Source organism: Phaenicophaeus curvirostris, chromosome 6 (assembly GCF_032191515.1).
Source record: "Phaenicophaeus curvirostris isolate KB17595 chromosome 6, BPBGC_Pcur_1.0, whole genome shotgun sequence".
In the NCBI taxonomy this organism is placed as follows: Eukaryota; Metazoa; Chordata; class Aves; order Cuculiformes; family Cuculidae; genus Phaenicophaeus; species Phaenicophaeus curvirostris.
The window spans coordinates 38,003,643-38,025,160 of NC_091397.1; the positions used below are offsets into that span (position 1 = coordinate 38,003,643).

The following is a 21,518-nucleotide window of genomic DNA, read 5'->3' on the forward strand; positions in this document are numbered from 1 at the left end:
GCTTCTGATAACACTGAAATGGATATAGAAATACATTATCAAGAGGTAAACATGGAATTTGAATTTAGAAAGCATCAATTGCTTCTGTGTTCTCTGTCCATGCAGTAAGCCCACGGACACATTTCCTTCCTCTGACTAAGGAAGAAATTTCCTCAGTATTACAGTAGCCTCATCAGAAGGTAAAAATATGCCCAAGTTCCCAGGGAGCTTCCAACGCACTGAAATTGTATGGTCCAGCTCACTTCAAAACAACTTATTTCATATAAAAGTTCCGTTACTGACTCCAAAGGGATCCCTCAGCTCCAGGTCAACCTGCTAGCATGCGCCTTCCCAGGGCTGGTGCAGGTACCTTACCTATTTCTCCAGGAACACGCTTGCCACTGAAGCGAAAGCATGCTGTGACATTAAGGCAGTTCACTGGCTGCAACCCGTCATGGCACTGAGGAGCTGTGATATTGATGGATGCAGGCAGGAAAATGGTTATGTCCATGGTAATGACAGGTCTGGATCTGGAGATCAACAGAGAATTGGAATTAAGCAATCATTCACAGGGAAGTTCTCAGTCAAGGGAAAACAAAGTATATTTGGTAAAGTGCACAATTTTGAATAGGCATGAAAAACAAGAAAGTGCATTTGAACCATAAGATAAATCATCACCTGACCTAGCTGGCAAAGACTAACAGTATCCGAATGAAAACCATAGTACCAGCTTGAAGTTCAGTGCTCAGATACAGACTTCGGGCAGGCAGCTGAGGAAATTGACAATACATAATAATAATCATCTCCAGCAAAAGTTGCATAAAGCCTTCCTGGTGACTGAAGAGGATAGCAAAATTAGCATAATGGCAACCAAGAACAACAAGCTCATGCAAGTGAGCTAAACAGCCTGGATCATCAGGAACAGGTAGGCAGAGACCTTAGGCTTCTAGAGAATGATCTACAGTTAAATTGCTGACCCGAAGGTCAAGGAGGAAGCACATGCATAGGAGGTCGATTCATACATAATTTTTCTGACAGTATAAGAGGGACAACAGACATCACATTCATATTTTCTGGGGGAGGGAACATTTGGCTAATTCCCTCCCAGAGAGTGGTAAGGATTGAATACTCTTCATGCTGCTGAATTCTGCTTCAGAAGTTACCCAGTGCACTGTGGATGAAAGCTCCAGAAAGCTTGTGACTTGGCACTGGGTTATTACAACAACTATTCCTGGCTGAAGAAGACCTCAGACAGAATCACAAAGCAAGCTAAGTGCCATCAGGACCCAGGTGGATCTCCTCTCTCACACAATACAGAAGACCCACCAGGCTGGGAAAAGCAGCCCAGAAAGCCAGGCTCTCCTGAGCCATTCCCTGTGCAGAACTTCAGCCCAAAAATTCACTGAATGTTATTTTTCGTGGTTTCAACTATGTATATGTTCAACGTGAACATGTTCTTCCAAAATCAACTCCAGTACTAAAAAATATGTGCAGCAACCAGCAGATTCACTTCCAAGGTAGTCCCAGCAGCCATGCAAGGCCAGACCATGTAAGTGAACAACTGAAGGACTCTCACTCCGCAAGCTACTTAATTTAGAGGTGGGGGAGAGAAGGGAGAAGAGAGTGGGGTTTGTGGTAACACCTAATTAATATCAACTGGAACAAGATTCATGAACATCAACCTCTAAGACAGCTGCTCAGGCTCTTTTACCACAAACTGAAATAACAGTGCAAGTTCATATTTTGAGATGGGGGATGAATGATAAATACTAATCCTAGAAATACATACAGTAACAGTGGGGGCAGAGAAGGAAGGAAAAAGCAAGAAAAAGAGACATAAAAGAGTAAATGCTATAATGAATGACCTAGAAAAATGTATCTCCGGTCATGAGATGCACTGTGTAATTTTTCCTTAACATTAGCTCACTTGGTTATTCACTGGCGGGGGGGAAAACCAAATAATGCATCTGTCAAATGGCCATACACACACGCGAGCGATACAACAACAACAGTCTGCCCAAGCCACCGCGGCTTCCACCAAAGACTTTAATATCACTTGGCAAAACATTTGTTGGTTTTGGCCAAAGGACTTCACAAAGACTTCTGGAGGGGTGAGGGGATGGGGCGGGGAGGAAAGCCGATTTCTTTATCCTAATCTGAATCTAAATAGCAAGAGGGACATGCTTTAAATTGGCAGTAGCAGCAATTAATCAGGCTGCCCACAAAGTCAGTCAGTAATACTCTAATTTCCTCTGAAAAGCACAAGTATGACTAAATGTGAGGACAGAGGTCACCATGCTGTTGTGATGTATGTTGTTTTAAATATCACAGCAAGCCTTTTAGATTGCCTTGGCCCCTCTGCAAGTAACAACAATGCTCAAGAAAAATGCAGTTTTCTTTCTAGCAGTTTCAGAGATGCAGGGCTACAAGATCTCATCTGGGGCACGACACACCTTTTCACAGAAGCAGCAAGTGGCTTCCTATGTGTGCGTGATGAAGGAACAGAAAACTCTTCAGAAGATGTGACCACCTCCCACACTGATTATCAAAAGCATTTCTTCCCTCCATCTCCTTTTCTTTTTGCTTTGTTTAACTGATTCAAATGCAAGGAAAGACAAGTCTTTCCTGCCTTGAACAGGAAGCAAGCTGGCACATCCTTACTGCAACTTCAGCATTTTCCTTGCCAGTCTCGCCACAAGCCTGTATCTTCCATTACGATGCAGGAGTCCCAAGTGACTTCTACCTCTAATGACATCTAGGTATTGACAGGATTTTTCTGTTAAATATTAACGAGAATAACAATGGAGCTACTGGCAAAATTCAAACTTCCCATTCTTTTCCCCAGCTCTGAGCATCCTAAGCCATTCCTATTCTAACTCTCCACCTGCATAATTTGGTCAACCAAGCTGTCACACCACTTTCCATCAGATAAAACAAGCAATTGCACTTAATTCATACACTCAAACTAGAAGCCCAGATCCTGTGTGCATTGTAAACATCTTCGTATTTCATTTCCCTGAAGACTCTTATTTCATTCTGTGTCCCATTATAACTTGCAAAATTACATCCTGGCATCATACACAGCTGTCTTTTTGTTCAGCTGCATTCCCTTAAATCATATTTTATTTACTTTATGCAAATGTAAGAACAATAAAAAAGCCTTCTCACAAATTCAGAGCAACCTTTCTAAAAGGCGTTAAGATGTAACAAATTCCTTCTAGCTCTAACCCTTTGTTTCACTACAGCACTGGGAGTCCCACATATTGTCATCCCTCACTACAGTGTTTATATTAGACTGTGCATTCTTTAACACTATCCATGTCTAAGGTTCTGCTTGAAAAGTAATCCAGCTTGATTTTTCTGGTCACAAATATTGGAGTGATGGAGGACTCAGAGCACATAAGATACAAAACAGACACAAAAAGAAGACAACAGTATATGAAAAGAACATCGATCTCACCTCAAAAGTACCACATTGTCTGACAAGAAGGCTCCAACAGTCACATCTGAAATGTTTGTAACATCAAGACAGTTAAAAAAGAGGCATAGAAGTCAGTTCTTTAAAGTTAGTTGGTAAATTACAGAGCATATATCTAAAAAAAGCATTTTTCCTACTTAAATCACTATCTAGTCCCTTCAAATATCATTGTATTATAACTGGAGGGTTCTGTCTGTGACTTTACTTCACTTATAATTCATTGTTTGGTTTTTAGGTGTTTTTTTATTATTATGTTATTGCCTACATTTTTTTTTAATGTTATCATCATGAGTGGGCAGTTTATAAGCAGCTTAAAACCTGGCCAAATACTGAAATCCTCTGCTTTAATATCTCAATAATATCTCAATCTCATGACTGCCTAAACACCTGAATCAAGCAATTGGCTCATATTCTTATCAGGAGCTTTGAATAACAGAGGGAAAAGGGAAGAAAATGCTCAGCTTAATTGGCCTCCCACAATCACAGGAACCAGCATCCTGGAAACAACTGGTACTGCTGTTTTCTCAGCCTGCTGCTGCATTTCCCCAGTGCTCTCACTGTTAATGTAGCGGACGTACCTGGATAACCATTGCCATCCATATCGACTCCTCCTGATATGGACTGGCCAAACATCCGCAGCATTGGGTTTATTGTCTGCCCAGACAGCTTCTGCAGCAGAAAAGACACAAGTGAAATCAGTCAGTAACATAAAGTATCTTCCAAAACCGAAAAAAAAAAGGAAAGCCAAAAAAAGCCTTCAAGCCTGATTTTCATGGTCAACAGGGCTCTTTTTCATGGGCTGGGAGTGCTGCACATCTGCAGCTACTTCACCCACACAGCCCCAAGCAGGAAGGCTGCCGAACGCAGGAAGCCCTTCTGCTCTGGGCTAAGAGGAGGCCAGTGTTGACTTGGATTAAAAAACACACCTGTGTTACAACCCTCATGCAGACCCAAGCAAAATAAATTCCCTTCCCCACCCAGAGAAATCTGTTTGATGTGTTCATTAACTGTACCCTAGAGATTTTCTCTTTTTGTTGGATTGTTTGGGTTTTTTTTTGCATTACCTTCATTTCTGTAAAACAAAGTTTTTAGTGGCATCCTAACAAGATTAATGATGAATTGAAACAGAAAATCCTGCACAACCATGCCTTTTCACAAGTTTTGCCAGCATTCTCCAAGTCAAAATGATTAATTTTCATCCCATTTGGAAATTCTGGTTTCCATCAGCTATTATGCAGTATTTTGTGTCAGTTTGGAAGCTGTATCTCATTTCTGTCTCCCCAGCACAAAGATTAATTAACTTCTAACATAGCTTGTTTTTTAAAATTACTAACACAAAAGCTTTTTCTAAATTATTTGAGTTGTAATACCATTGTCTGAAGCAAATTAATATATCAAAATCTGATTTTCAAAGGCAACCAGCTGTCTCCGAGCTCTCATTCATTATGCTGGGCCACCAATGCAAGACCTGAATTCAAACCAATGTCTGACTGCAGAAGTTACAGACAGGAAACCTATCCCATGAAGTAATTCCAAGGCTGTTGGTGGTGCTTCACAGCTTGTGACGTGTGACCAGCTTTTCCTGGCCTTCCCATAAAAGGACATAGTGTTGGACAAAAGGTCAGACAGGAAATTCATAGAAAAAAAGACGAGTTGAGGGGGAGAAAGATATCCTGACAGCCGTTTAAAGGGAAAACAGTGCTCTGCTATGTATAGATCGCCTTTTCCTACTTATAGGCAGATGAGATTAAGACAACTGGAAGTAACTTCCTCTCCACATTACATTTACATCGCACTCTTGGGGGCTCCCAGTTAGGGTAGTAAATCCCTCCTGCAAACATCTTGGCAGACATCTGCAGGCTATTATAGCCTAGAAGGCAGAGGTATAATGCTGCTCTGCTTTTAAGTGAAATGAAACGAACGAAAACAGCAGGCCACAAAGCCAATTAAGGTGCTTCTGCTCATAGCCACCACTAAAGCTGATAAAGGGACATGAGGGAATGATGTTGATGAAGAAAAGGGGGCAGGGGAAAGTAACAAAATGAAAAGGGTGAAAACAGACATCCACCTCCACCTTGTTCAGCTTATTTAAAAAAGGAAATCCAGGGCATTTAGATGGCTCAGAGGTACAGTAATAAAATACAAAATATCTTTCACCTCTGGGTTCAAATCCAGGACAGCGAGGTAGACAGCTGCAAATGGTTGGACTCGATCCGGTGGGTCTGTTCCAACCTGGTTATTCTATGATTCTATGATTCTATGATTCTATGATTCTATGATTCTATGATTCTGGCTGCAACTGATAGATGAACAGTTGCTGTGATTGGTGCCCTGCAGCAGACACTGGGAACTGGCAAAGACAGTGCCTGTAAGCAGTGCCCCCTTGGCTGCCTCAGAATGCAGCACAACAATAGGAATGGTCTCAAGAGTCAATGACCACAGTACTCTGGCACACTCTTGGAATGGGCTTTGTCCCACTGACCAAGTGGAGGGGCACACACCCTGTCTGCTGGCCTTCTTCCAATGGGGAGGGAGAGATCACAAGCATGGGATGTATCACCACCCCCCTGCTGATCTGGTATCCTTCAAAAATGTTCAATTTTCTCATGAACAAAAAACAAAACAAAAAAAAAAATCTGCTATTCCTTTTAAGCAAGAGCTGGAAAGCTCCAAGCTTTTGAACTGCCACAGAAGAACCTACCGACCAGTGGCTCTCACCAAGAAATCAGCAGAATCCTCCACATGCCCCACATTAGTGCATTTTTGAGGCATTCGTAGTCATTTAACTTCTTTATTTTTCTAAAAAGCAGTACACAGTACATACATGTTAAAAGAAAGAAGGACTAAACTTCTACAGTCTGTTAGAAAAGTCTCCAATATAACCACTAAACTCTTGAGTTCCACTTAAACTGATTTACTATGAAGGATCCCACCCAGCAACAAAACAAAGCAGCCAGAACTTCAAACACATGGAGGGAGGGAAGATTTAGGCTTTCTGGAAAAAAGAAATGTGCTAGACAGAGACTAGGGGACACATGTTGAGCAGCATGAGCATAAATTTATCTTCCCTACTGTCTGGCTACAGTAGCTAAATTGCAGTGTGTCATCTCCACACAAGACACCACAGCAAATCCCAGCCGAATTTTTACTTCATAATAATAACGGTCAGGGGAACAGCACCCAACAGCACCCTTGTGATATATTGTCACTTCACTAGGAGACAGACAACAAGATGGGTAGAGGCTTCTGCAGGAAAAAAAAAAAAGACAACGTAGTACCTCTTCCTCCTCACTAAGCCTGCTTCTGCAGGAAGAAAGAGTGACCTCCCAACTGTTAACTGACATCTCCATAACTTGTGTGCTCAATCTCTCCAAGGTTTTCATGTCTCTTCTACAGCACTACTATCTCTAAAAGCTGACCTTCAAACCCAGGACTTCATTTGCTTCAAGAAGGAAGCTAGAGCGGATAACTCTAGCAAAAGACAATGCAAAGTATCTCCTTATTAACATGATTTTACCCTGCAGAATACAATCATAAAATAGTTTGGGTTGGAAGGGACCTTAAAGATCCTCTAGTTCCAACCGCCCTGCCATGGGCAGGGACATCCCACTAGATCAGACTGCCCAAGGCCTCATCCAATCTGGCCTTCAACACCTCCAGGGATGGGGCAGCCACAACTTCCCTGGGCAACCTGTGCCAGTGCCTCACAACTCTCATGGTGAAGAAATTCTTCCTTATATCAAGCCGACATCTGCCCCTCTCCAGTTTATACTCATTGCCCCTTGTCCTATCACCACAAGCTTTTATGAATAGTCCCTTTCCAGCCTCCTTGTAGGCCCCTTTCAGGTACTGGAAGGTCACTATAAGATCTCCTCAGAGCCTTCTCCAGGCTGAACAACCTAGACTCTCTAAGCCTGTCCTCATATGGGAGGTGCTCCAGCCCTCTGATCATCTCTGCAGCCCACCTCTAGACCCATTCCAAAAGTTCCATATCCTTCTGCTGAGGATTCCAGAACTGGACGCAGTACTCTAGATGAGGTCTCACAAGAGAGGAATAGAGGGGCAGAATCATGTCCCTCGACCTGCTGGCCACACTTCTTTTGATGCAGCCTAGGTTGGCTTTCTGGGCTGCCAACTCACATTGCTGGCTCATGTCAAGCTTCTCATCAACCAGCACCCCCAAGTCTTTCTCTGCAGGGCAGCTCTCAATCATGTCAACCCCCATCATGTACTGAAAACAGGGATTGCCCAGACCCAGGTCTAGGCCATTGCACTTGGCCTTGTTGAACCTCATGAGGTTCTCACAGGCCCACTTCTCCAGCCTGTCCAGGTCCCTCTGGATGACATCCTGTCCTTCAGGTGTGGCAACTACATCACTCAGCTTGGTGTCATCTTCAAACTTGCTGAGGGTGCACTCAATCTCAGTATGGACCCCGAGGGACACCACTTGTCACAGATCTCCATCTGGACTTCAAGCCATTGACCACTACTCTCTGAATACGACCATCCAACCAGTCTCTTATCCACTGTACTGTCTACCCATCAAATCCATATCTCTCCAATTCAGAGAGAAGGATGTTGTGGGGGACTGTGTAAAAGGCTTTACAGAAGTGTAGATAGATCACATCCGTGAGTTTAACTGTGTCCACTGTTGTGGTTACCCTATCATAGAAAACCACTAAGTTGGTCACACAGGATTTGCCCCTGGTGAAGCTGTGCTGGCTGCCGTTAATCACCTCCCTGTCGTCCATGAGCTTTAGCATGTCTTCTAGGAGGATCTGTTCCATGATCTTCCCAGGCAACAGAAGTGAGGCTGGCAGGTTGGTAGTTCCAAGAGTCATCTATAGCTATGTTCAAACTTTGGGAAAAGCCATTTTCAAACCAGTAAGAAAAGGATGTAGAACTATGATGAGGCTACCTATAAAGACCCCTAAGTATGGTTTATTTCTGCAGGCCCCAGGAAAATCACTTCAGATAGGTACCGTAAACAAGAGTGCCACATACCATAGAGTACTGAGGTACAATACCATTGGCATCCCCATGATAAATGTACACCGCTCCTGCGTAGTTATCCTCCTTAGGCGCCCCAATGGCGACATCTGTAAAACAGTACAGATTGTAAACATTTCACAATCCATTCTATTAATTCAACTTTTCCTTAATTTTAGAAGCCAGCTGCCCACAGGAAAATAGTGCCCCATGAAGAAGACAATCAGCAGCTCATGCCAACCCGTCTAGAAGAACTTGTTTAATTTAATGAAGAGTTCGTATCAAGACAAACTTTGAAAAAATACACAAATGTATATGAATTTGTACATACATACAGCTACGTTGCCTAATGAGAAACATGTACTTGTTATGAAAACATGTGCTCATTATCCAGCAACCATACTCAAAAAGTTAATTTAGAATCCTTTCATATCAAAATCTCCAACCCAGGGGAACATCAATTTTGTGAATCAAGATAGCATTGGCAAAAAAAATACTGTAGTACTATGTTACCTTTGTGTGAAAATCCAAGGCCCCAAAATTAAGATAGCTACATTTAATAGATAGGCAGGAAGAAAAAAAGGCTGCCAAAGGTGCACTTTCAGATTACGTTTGATCCAATTTAACTGTATACTCCTGAAGAGTGATCCCACTTCCCACTTTCCTCTTCAGTTGAATCGAGACTTCACAGCTGCTGAAATCAAACTCTTCCTGATGGCTGCATACCTATGACTGATCCATCTCAGTCTGCTGTCTCTCCTTCATCACATCTGACCCACAAGCAGCAGCAAGAACACATAAATGCATATCCAAGCACAGAGGGAGAACATGCCCACTATTTGTGAGGGCAACCTGCAGTGAGGCTGGGTTAGGCTTAATGGGATACCATGCTCTGAGTGGCCTGGAAGAAATAAATCCAGGCACACACTGGACAAGTCAGACTTTGTTGGGAAGTCCTTAATCTGTGCTGCCAGAAATCAGGGCAGAAAAGGTGCCAGCATCAACACTTTTCATTTAACTATTGCTATCACAGCATAGGGCCTCACACTGAGTGGCCCACAAAAAGAGCAGGGATAGAATAAAGTAGGAGAGAAATTATCAATAGTGTACGTACTATCAGGAGTGAGAAGCTACCTCTTAGCTACACTTCATGATAAGAAATTCAATTATGTCAACAAAACTCGAAATACTCAAAGACGTAAGGAAATGGGGAAGAAATCAGACACAGGGCATGAGTAGGCTTTAGCATCAAGGAAAGCAAACATTAATGCAATTGTGGTGTGAGTTGAGTGGACATTGACTAAACGCGTATCGAGGAAAATTTGCTACAAAAGGCTTTAGCAGACAAATCCTACACAAGCACATTTATCCTTAATGGGAGCCCAGGTGATGGTCACATCCAAAGTAGCAATACATGCCATGCGGCCCTCAGCCATTGGAGGAGACTCGTAGTGCTGCCAGCCCCACTGGCATTTCAGAGAAATGGCCCAGGAAAAAATCACACTTACCTGGGAAGCCATCATCATCGATGTCACCAAGGGCAGCCATGCTCTCTCCAAAGTGTGCATTGTAGGCACTGTCACCATCCAGGACAAGCTGCTCTTCCAACACTCCCTAGCAAGCAGAACATAAAACAGAGGCAGGGAAATAGTGTGAGCACTGAACAAGGTAAGGAGCCGCTCATGCACTGTGGGAAGCACCTGGAGCAGGACTGCAGCCTGACTCTTCCTTTCACTGCACATGGGTAACCTAGGTGATAGAGATCTTATTTATTTGGGGTTCTAACCTTCTTTCTTTTAGTTTTAAGTGAGAAGGGGTGGGGGGCAGATGAGTGATATAACTAAAAAGCTAAATTAACCAAGCAATAACCCAGTGATGTAACTAAATACAGTCACAGGGCTTGGTGAGCTCCTGAAGGTTTCCAGATGCCTAAACTGTCATAGCTCAGTGTTTGCTCTATCGGCAGATTACATCCAAGAGAGGAGTGAAATATTCAGTCCAGGCTTATTCAGCTAAACTCCAGTGAATTAAGGAGAAATTTCCCCTAAGCAAAGAACATTTGGGCAACTTGATTTGAAAACTTTTTAAGTACTGGACTTAAGTATTAAAGCAAAGTCCCCAAAAAGCCTTCTGAAATGAAGAATAAAGAAAGAAATTTAAAGAAAAAAAGTGACAGAGGAAAGTTCAGAATAAAGTAGCTTTGTACTCCTATGCTATGAGAAGCCTTATATGGATCTGGTATTTCTTGCCCACCCACTTTCTGGTCAGATACATAAACTTTAGTTTTCTTGCACTCTTCCCTCAAGGCAAAATGAACATTTCCACAAGAAAACAAAATTTAGTTATGCAATCCAACTCTGCACCCACCTCAAGGGTTGTTTTGGTTTGGTTTTTCTTCCTTTGTGAATGAGAGTAAACTGCCCTCTGGAACATGTAATAAAATCTTTTTCTTGGCTGCAGGGAGATGCTGACTTTAAGAAAATCCCACATAATGAAATTGAAACACAACAGAGAGGAGACAGGCAGGTCTGTATGTGCAACTCATTTCTTTGCAGTCCTCACAGGAAAGGGCAAAATGTAAGTTTATTAAATTTAGTATCACTATGCATGCTTGTACTGTAATGCAGTTCTCTTATCTGCTACAACAACCTCTTAGGCAATGGCGTCTGCAGATTGAAACTGAGTTTAAAATGACCAAGCCTCAAAATAAAATTCACAACCCTCTAAGTCATTGTTCCTGCAAGTAATTCTTGCTGCAGGAGTATGAGAAACTCCTAGTAACTTCTTGACTGTTTTATAGAAGATTAAAATGAACTCATGTATCCTTTCACTTTGAGCAGAAAATGTTTGATATTTTCTGCTTGGCACTCTGGACCCTATCCTAAGGGCCGAGCAGCAGCAGCAGCAGCAGTGCAGTACAAGAAGTGGGACAGCCTATGGAACAAACTGAAAAAGCAAAGCTCATTTAAAGGAGTGATAATAGAAAATAAAATCATATCAAAAGAGATTCTGAAGTCTCCTACATGCTGCCTACAGGACTTGTGTTGAATGTTAGATCTAGTATAAACAAATTTCATACATTAAAGTTCACAAAATCCTGATGAAGCAAACCAATTTCATTTTAGCCCATAACAACTCCTCCTTTGAGAAAGATGATTTGGGACCTTAATATTAAATACATAATAGTAGGTAAATGATAAATATTTTCCTATGAGTACAAATCGAGAATGATCTTGTTTGGCCAATGCAAGAAAGTTTAGACTTTTCCAAGACTCTGTTGGGTCAGGCGAAATCTAACAGTACCAACTGATAAGAACTTTCCACTAAAGGCTATGTATCAGGCATAATGTAATGATAAAGTGAACTCAGTACCTGGCTTCTCCTCACAAGGACTCGTAAATCCCAACAATTTTCTGATGTGTAGGATCCAGTGACCACCCAAAACACGAAGGAAAATTCAGTCAGTGCTGATGACTCTTACTTGGTTTTGGCAACAACGTCACGTGAAGCCACAAATACCACCAAGTTGCAACATAAAACCAGAAACTTTCCCAGACCTCCTTGAAAGATTCACAGCTCTGTGATGAATGTGGGCTGGTGTCTGGGAAACCATGATACCAAATGAGTTTTTTGTGACTTCAGGCTCTACTAGAGACATTCAGAGCCCCACTATTTGAGACACAAAGTTTCATCATACATTGCCGGAAGGACATTAGCTTTACCGTGCCCAGACCCACACCCTCATCCCTTACCAACTCGTCTTCTGTACATACTCACATTTCCTCTGTTGATATAGACTGTGACTTGACCCTCATCTCTGATCTCAGAAAACATAGGTGCTCCGACCAGCAGGTCTGACAACCCATCAGAGTTCAGATCAACTGCACATAAGGAGGAGCCAAAGTAAGAGCCCATCTGTAACCAAGTCGAGTCACAACAAAGCATTCAGTATCTGCCCACACACAGAAGGAAATCATTTAGGCGACTTTTCTTTTTTTAATTTCAAATGATGACTTGCTGCTTTATCATTCATAAGCACTCCTACAGAGAAAGCTTAAGGGATAATTCTGACAGGAATTGAACAATTTACTGTAACAGTGTATCAGCACGGATGTTTTACCAACAGAATGAAATTTGTACCCTGGGACATATTGAGACATTTAAAGAGATTTCTCAGACTAGCTTTAACTTGTCAAATGCTTAAAATTAGGAAGCAGTGAAATAAGTTTCCCAAAACCTAGCTAGTGGTTATTCATGCTCAGAGACAGACTTCCCAAAGAGACCTGAAATTGGGTAACACAGATATTAAGAAAAGAAAAAAGAAAAATAGGCAAGGAACAGGGTATCAATGAAAAGAGGTATCTAAACTATGTCTTCCCCTGCTCAATTCGTATCAGTCCCCCTCAAATAGCAGTACTGGTTGTGGGTTTCAAACATAGCCTTATCTCTCATGTACAGGCAAGTGAGTAGACACAGAAAGACAATGTTCAGTAAAAGTTTTTCAATTGATTCACAAAAAAAACTAAGCCACTTAAATTTCCAATTATTATTCCTTGATAAAACCTAATTGTTTAAATTTAAGGAACATATTCATTTCATTACATTAATTTTTATAAGAGTTAACTTAAATGATAATAGTCTACAAACCAGCATCCAAATGACGAATTTCAAAACACATTTAAATGCAAAACAGAAACCAAAACCAAAATTATATCCCACTCTTATTTCATCCACTTCTACTAAGGTGCCACAAGGCATACGCTTTGAGACCAACTACACAGCATGGTCTCACAATGAAAAGCAGCTTCCAAAGAAAAATGTAAAAGATACCGCTTCCTATTTGAAATTGAGAGCTGTTTACACAGCAGGAAAAATTGAGATTACAGTAATTATTATTCTCGTTAAAAAGAATTAATCACATTTGTGGCATGCTCTTACATTCCTCATTGCAATTCCCTGACCCACTGCTTTTCACACCTGACAGGTTAAGGTGCATGAGCCAAAGTTACTGGGCATGTTAGGAGATGGGTATCAGCAACTCTATTCTGTGTAGCCTGTAAGATTTAAAAGGTGTTAAATATAAATGCATATAAATATATATAGTGGGGTGAGTTAAGGATAGAGTTTCAGTTTGTAATTCAGATTTTTGTATTTGTATGGGTTTAAGGTCAGACCTCAAACATCATTTGATTCCAGTTATTTTGTAGCTTACATTCCCTTGTGGATTTTTTTATTTGTTTGGATTTTTTGTTTGTTTTTTTTTAATCCACTAAGGCTTTAAAACACATTTCTCATGGGGAAGGAGCGAAAGTTATGAAAAACATTTCACTATGTATTCAGGCCATTTTCAGGGAAAGGCTATTATTTACTTAACTGCTACATACTATGTCTGCAGCGTGGGTGATTTCACAGTAGTGTGAGAACCTGGAGTCTGTGCACCTAACATTTCTAACAAGGCATTACATTTTCTCTTTTTTCTTGTCTGCATTTGATTTCCTAGTTCAGACTCCAGCAATAAAAATGGGAAGAAAGAAACTAGCCTGCTTTTAATACCTGTCTAACAAGAATGTAAGAAAAGTGAACTTTTACACCACTGGGAAAGATGCAGCATTTTGTGAGAGTTCACTTCCAGGCAGTGCTCACTGCTGAGCATGTCTAGTTATATTTCAGTTGCTGAAGCAAAGGAAGGGTGATTTAGGACAGCTTTCTTTTTAAAATAAAATTCTTATCGGGGTTTTAGAAAATCTCTAATAGAGATATGTTAATGGGGAAGGAGAAGATGACAACTTAGAAGTATCTGAAGGATGTAAATACTTAATTAGTTAAGTTATATATAAAAATAAAACAATTAAATTGGAAAGGGAAAGGTTTTGGCTGAGACCTGGCAACTTCCTGATAGCTCTGTTTGTTAGGCTCAGGAACAGTTCTCCACGAGCACATCCTCAGGGACATTTAAAAGTCAACAGGGAAAGAAAGGAACAGGAAGCAATCAAACACAGGAGATGCCCTGGACAAACTCAGAGGCCTTTTCTATTCAAGATGTCTGTAATTTTGCTAGTGCAGGGAAAGACAAATTTTGGGGATGCCCCAAAACACAAGTCACACCATACACCTACACAGCCTTGCAGTTTTCTCCTGTTCCAGGCACGTTTTTAAAGACTGCAACTGTGTTTCGTTGGGAAAAAAATAACTAAATTTGCTAGCACTCCCAAACTGATGATACAATCAAACACTTTAGATTCTTCAGAGGATGGCAGGTTTCCCTAGAACCAGAAGCCACCACTAATCATTTTCTTCTGTATTAGCTCTCCTTCCAGGAGAACACAGGCAATCCCAGGTATGGAGTATCATTTCCTCATTGTGTTATTCCCAAATAAGAAATCTTTCTGTTGTTACCTATAGTTAGATATACTGTCTACTTCGTTTGTTCTGCAACATATCGCCAGCAAGGCTCCCTGAGAAGAACACAAGTTATTCCCCATTCAAACACAACACCACACAGAGGGAGCTGGATCTCATTAGCATTCACTAAATTTCATTGTGGGGACAGTTCACCTCTAACATACCAGTTGCAATTGCAAAATACAGGACTATTCCTTCATGGTAGGAGGGGGGGAAATCCTCATCTCTTGAGGAAATAAAGCTGCTTCTCCACAAGACAGCATAATTCCCCCCTGTCACAACAGTATACAGAAAAATAGATTGGGGCTTTGTGTATTAAAATAAGCTCCAGGCTACCTACATGTCCACATCTACTAAGAGGAAATCTCTTTATCTAGGCCGACCTGGTGCCCCATGTCTCAGAGGGCACTAATATATTTGTGTAAGGCTAAAGCAAAGCACTAGTACAATTTCCAGCAAGACCTTTAATTTCAGTCACAGGGATATTGAGCAGACATTTCAGTCGTGACTGCAAAAGGAGAATGTGCATATAGCTGGTCTATACAATAGGCCTAGCTCTCCTGTGAGGATAAGAAGAAACAGAATTTGCCTGACAACTCCTGAAGTGGTGGAATGACAATCTGAGACGACCCTGCCATTATTTCCCACTTCTCTACCTCTTAAAAGAAAACACACATACATAAAAGCTCACCTTTTTTCCTGAAGCCTGAAAAATCTTTATTAGAGATCCTGATCGTTTGTCTGTTCTGAAAATATACACCTGAAAAGTGAAAAAACAAAAGAGTTAACCAACACTAACTACAAAGCACATAATGGTACAGAATTGGTGATTTCTAAATAACTAAATCATGATCATGTCTATGGCTATTGCCAAGGTTCATTTTCATGGCTACTTTATTGCTTAGTCTTCTTTTAAAAGACAAAACAGAGTTCCCCATTTTCTTGATGAATAACAGGCCTCACGAGAAACTCTTGAATAGTACCTTTTCACCTACCTTTTTTTTTTTTGTACACACATGTGTATGTGCAGATGTGAGTATTTATCAGCACCTATTAATGGAACTTTCCACCTCTCAAACAAGTGATATCTGGAGATTGCCTGGAAATGAGTGGGGCAAAAGGCTGAGAAGTTATAACCCTGCTCTCTTCCCTTTTCCAGCCTCCCCTTCTCAGAGACACATGCCCGCACATACTGCACTGCAAATTTCACAATGCTTTAGCAAAGATTGGAGTAGAAATCACAATCAGATCACCTAAGGTATTTGCATTCTTTCTGTCTGAAACATACTGTAAATTAGAAAACTATTCAAACATAGTTCATTCATTGCTCATTTCAATCAGGAACTCTCAGGAATAAAAGTATTGATACAAGTTCAATAACAGACCTCATGCCAAAATTTAAGACCTAAAATGCAAGGCTTTTAGAAAGACTTCCTTTGGCAGAAAGGCTGGCTCAGGCAGCATTTGAAACTCCTCTAGTATTGGACAGGCTCTCTCCTAGCAGGTGCTCATGCAGTTTGCAGGACAGTGGATCCTTTATTTCCATGGCCATGTGGTGGAGACAAGCACTTGAAATAGCTGAATATAGGGTGAGTTATTAATAGGTGATGAGAAAGGGTTCAAAGGTGTTCTCAGACAACACATCACAGATTTACTGCAGACAATTGCTCTCGATCTGAAGGACTTCCTTGGTTTTGCAGTGGCATGTTTAGCAGCAAGAGCACATTGCCAGGTGTCATAATTCCAAACCCAGTCTTAACTAATGACACCCTTGTTGACTTAGGAAAAATCATACCAATCATGGAATGGAATGAGCTGGAAGGGACCTTAAAGATCAATTCATTACACCCGCTCTGCCATGGGCAGGGACACTTTCCAATAGATCAGGCTGCTCAAGGCCCCATCCAACCTGGCCTTGAACACTTCCAAGGATGGGGCATCCACAACTTCCCTGGGCAACCTGTGCCGGTGCCTCATCACCCTCACTGTGGAGAACTTCCTCTTATGTCCAGCCTAAATCTTTCTCTCTCCAGTTTATAGCCATTCCCCCTAGTGATATCCCTCCATGCCTTTGTAAAAAATCCCTCCTCAGCTTTCTTGTAGCCCCCATTTCAGGTACTGGAAAGTCTCCAAGGTCTCCTCAGAGCCTTCTCTTCTCCAGGCTGAACAACCCCAACTCTCTCAGCCTGTCCTTATATGGGAGGTGCTCCAGCCCTCTGATCATCTTTGTAGCCCTCCTCTGGACACATTCCAACAGTTCCATATCCTTCTTATGTTAAGGATTCCAGAATGGGACACAATACAAAATGACTCAGTCTCATTAAGTATCTTGGCTTTACCTTCACTGAAAAGGGTGTGGCAATGCTAATGACTTCCTACCAAGGAACTGGAAAGGATTAGCTTATTAGAGAGTATGGAAACTCAACAGGACTGCTCAGCATAACCACCTATACTCAGCACCCCTTACTGCCCCTTTGCCATGCATTTTGGCTACCCACATCCCAAGCCAAGGGAGAATGATGGGACCTTTTGCAAGTACAGCAGTGGTCTTCAGACTACAGGGTTCATGGATTTCATGTTAACAGCTGGGGTTTTTTTCCCCCTCCTTGTACAGAAATTAAACCTGTCCCACAGAGAAAACAGGTTGGAAGGAAGGTGAATTGGAGAAGCCATGACAGAGTACATGGGATAAGGAAACTGTGTCTTTCCTACACATGTCCTGTCAGTAGGAACAGCACTGCCACTATATCATATATGTCTTAGTCACATCAGATCTGGTTTACATACCAAGTCCATCCTCTACTTTTATTCCATTTTCCCCATTTCTGCTGTTACATCCTGGGACACAGTAACCACCAAAAATAATCTGCCTAAACCAAGGGATAGCATTGCTAGTAACGGAGACATTATTGTTGTGAGTCAACTAGAACTCATGCTCCTATAGGGCAGAAGATCTATGGGGAAGAAGATGGAATGGGGCTGTAGGACATCTCTGCTCAAGTTCATGTAGCAGCAGGTCTTGAAAGGATCAGATTTTGAAAAGGGACAAAAGCAGATCCTTTATATCCCTTCCCTTCATCTCCCCACACCCACTCCTCCACCTTTGGTTCAGAAGTGTACAAGGGTCACAGCACTCAGCCTCACCCATTTCCCCTACCAGCAGCTTTGTACTCAGCACAAGAACACCAGGCACACCTAACTCACCAGCCATCTCTGTCTTAGCTATTCACTTGCTTACATCTTTGGGATATCAAACATATGAATGCCTATAGGGAAACTATTTTGTTTTTTTCCTTCTCAAGAAACTATCACCAAGATTTTTAAGTACAGCTGGAAGAAACGCAGATTCTAATTCACTAAACATCAACATATTATGCAGTTTTAAGAGGGGCAGGCTATTAGAGATTCTACCCTTAAGTAAATACTGAAACAGTCACACGTATAAAAAAAACAAGCAGAAGACAAACTCTCTTTACCAAGCCTTTTCCTTTTCAGGGAAGGTGTAAGTAATACCTATATGTTACAAATCCTAAATTAAAGCAGTGTGAAAAAAATGTAGCCTGTGTCCACCTAAAATAACTATTGTAAAGATTGGATTGGGTTGGATTGGATTGGATTGGATTGGATTGGTGAGAGAGGAAAGAGAGGATGTGAGGCACCAGGAGGGACAGGTCAAGAAAATTTGATGACTTCATCAAATTACCTCACCTCTCCCCTGCTCAGTGCTCCAAAACTATCCTGTAGGCAAAAATCTCTTGCCTTCTCAGACATGTGGAAACTGCATCTGTACTACTTTTTTTCCCCACTGCATCTGACTACATTATTGTTTGACAAAAAGACGCACCTTTCCTATGCCTCCGTCCTGGGGAGCTCCTCCTACAACATCCGTGCTAGTTGGTTGAGAGAAATGACCTGCTGTCACTGCATATCCTGAGTGGGAGATAGGGTGGGAGAGGAGAGAAGAAATAAATAAATAAATAAATAATCGTTAAAGGAAGAAGCCTGAAAAACAGGTCAGCCAGCTGGATCACACTCATCAGGATTCACTGCTCCTCCGGGGCTGCAAATTGTTAGTGTTCAACAATCATTCCACTCTGGATGCACCAATATTCAGCTTAAGAGCTCACAGCAGTGGAAACTGACAGCATGTCCTCCAATAGTCTTCCAATAGCTGAGAGAAGAAAGCTGTGTGCAGAGCTGGGTGAGGGAAACACAAAGCAGATATGGGGAGCAGTTTGGTAACCATGAAGCAAAAAACAGAAGCAGTAAATCGGGAACAGGAACACACAAGCAGAGCAAAGAAACCACATCATCACAGAAAAAGCATTGCATGAGAGAGCAACAGTCCCACCTTGACTAGACAAAAGTGTCTTCCTTCGGCTAACATCACTGCTCAGGAAAGCTTGGAAAATTATGTGCCTTTTTTAGTTGATGGGGAGGGCAGAGGACAGTAGGCAATGAGGTCAGAGCAATTAAAGGCTTAAAAAGATTTTTGTTTAGGCAAGAAGAAAAATGGGAGGATAGATCAAAGAAAGGAGGAGTGTATTTGAAATAAGGAGATCAAAGATTCAAGTCTTATTTGATACATTAAAATGATATATAATAACTCCAGAAGAGTGTTTTCCTTCTAAGTCTTTACTGTATTTGTCTCACTCTTCTGCTGTAAATTATGAGGCTCTTGTCTACATGGTAAACACTGTAATTCATGTCTATCAGTGGCAAAACCTATTTATGTCTTTAAATGTGTATATATACACTCCTCATTTAGCTATCACCAAGCAGAATCTTCCAAGAGATATTTTTCTAAAGACTAAAGGTTAAGGAGACAAAGAGAGGCCAGTGTGTGTGTGTAGTCAAACAATACCAAATTACTGACTGTTTGAAATGTCTTCTAGGCTTCAACAGTCTTCGGCACTGAAGATCCAGCGGAAGCCTTTAAATTAATTATTTTGGGGACATTAGCTGGTTGTAGAGCAAGTAAAACCAATTGCAAATCCTTTCATAACCTCATTCTGTTGCTAATGAATCATTTATATGGGGCTATTTTTGTTGAAATATATTTGTATCTGCAATATACATTCTGTAATTATATGTTATACCCATTTTAAGGCCAGGTATAAGCAGACATGCAGCTTACCCAATGACAAATAACTTGTCTGTAGCAGGGCAAAAGCCAGAATGTAGGAGGCCCACTACCATCTAATCTGCATTTTCTATACTGGTCAAAAAAATTATACCAAAGTTTTCTTAAAACAAGCAAACAAAAATGGATTATTCTGGCTGCTTCTTTGTTTCTATTTCTTTCCAGATAGGCAATCTTATAATTCCGATGTTCTTCTTTTCATGCTTTTAATAAAAATACTCTAAGCCCCAGGGAAAAAAAAATCTGTATCAACTTTATAGCATCAAAGGCTTGACACGTGATGTTGGACTGATCCATTCTCCCAGAGTTGCTTACCAAGGTATGTGTATCGCCTGGCTATCACAGCATCATCATTCAGCTTGTAATATGTGTTGTCAGTGAGATTCAGTACTTTGACAGTTCCTGTCCAGTAATAAGATCCTGGTGCCCCCATGATGACCAGCTCCTACAACAGGAAAACCAGAGGGTGTGGGGGAAAGAATGGGTAAAAAATAAAGAAATAACAATCAAAACTGGACAAAAAAAAGTCATGCTTTACACAGTAATGGAAAAGGAACAGGATATTAACTTTAAACACCAGTTATTAGTGTACCTATAACAATCTCTCTTCTGTGTGCATGTAGAGAGTATTCTTCCCAAAGATGGAGGTCACTGCACACACCCTAGAGACACATGGTCTCTCCTTTTATGGCCCATTTTTGCTCAGCTGTTCTGCTGCTTTGATAGAAGACCTTCCTTTTCCTTGGTAGGGGCCATGCCCTTGAAGTCAAGGGATCATTTACCAGCAGGAATCACTACCATCAGCAGTGCTGAATATACGGTAGGGGCTTGCCTGTTTGACCCAAAAAGCCATTTATCTGCATTTCCTGCTCAGTGAGCTGCCATTGGGCTGAAGCAATGAAAGTTCAAAGATATCTTTTGAACTAGGTTAGCAAAGGAGGATTTAAAGCATGGGAACAGAAACAGGCTGGAGAGAGCAGACAAGCCAGGAAACAGCTGCTGCTGGCTGAACATCCAGTTATCAGACAGAGCCACTGTGGTAAACTCGCCTGCCGTCCCAGTTTACTCAGAAATCACCTTCTGCCATTTCAGAAAGGACACTTTTATTCCATTTATATCAGCCTGGACAATAAATTGTGCAGACCAGCACATGTACAATCAGGAGGGAGCATATACTTGACATGACAGTAGCAAGGAGTCTAACACTGAAGGAGTGGTTTCTTTCTTAAAAAGACGAAAAAAACAGCCCAACCCTTTCCCCCTCGTTCTGTGTCGTCCCCCTCACACCCTCCCTGCCAACAAAAGCCAACCCTGAAATATAACAAAAAAAAAAATAAAAATCACTATATATATAAGGAACAAATCAGTCACTGACATAACTAAAACATGGCTGATAGAATTCCGTCCTGGTAGGTGGTCTGGTATTCAGAATGGCTCTGGAGCATATATTTTACCATGCTACTTTTTCTCGATCTTTTTTAAAAAAAAGAACTGAAGCAAAACCTTTTTTTTAAGTGTTTATCTTAT

At 41.3% G+C, this 21,518-nt stretch overlaps 1 protein-coding gene across 1 annotated transcript in view; it reads right to left on the reverse strand.

The window, feature by feature from the left end:
• ITGA9 (integrin subunit alpha 9) overlaps positions 1-21,518 on the reverse strand; it is a 217,543-nt gene that overhangs the window by 171,262 nt on the left and 24,763 nt on the right. Inside the window, exons 6-14 of the mRNA XM_069859822.1 lie at positions 20,307-20,436; positions 18,693-18,778; positions 15,540-15,608; positions 12,224-12,361; positions 9,955-10,060; positions 8,462-8,556; positions 4,036-4,126; positions 3,440-3,485; positions 355-509 (exon numbers count right to left, since the gene is read on the reverse strand). Coding sequence (XP_069715923.1) covers positions 355-509; positions 3,440-3,485; positions 4,036-4,126; positions 8,462-8,556; positions 9,955-10,060; positions 12,224-12,361; positions 15,540-15,608; positions 18,693-18,778; positions 20,307-20,436 — 916 coding nt within the window. The remainder of the gene's footprint in view (positions 1-354; positions 510-3,439; positions 3,486-4,035; positions 4,127-8,461; positions 8,557-9,954; positions 10,061-12,223; positions 12,362-15,539; positions 15,609-18,692; positions 18,779-20,306; positions 20,437-21,518) is intronic.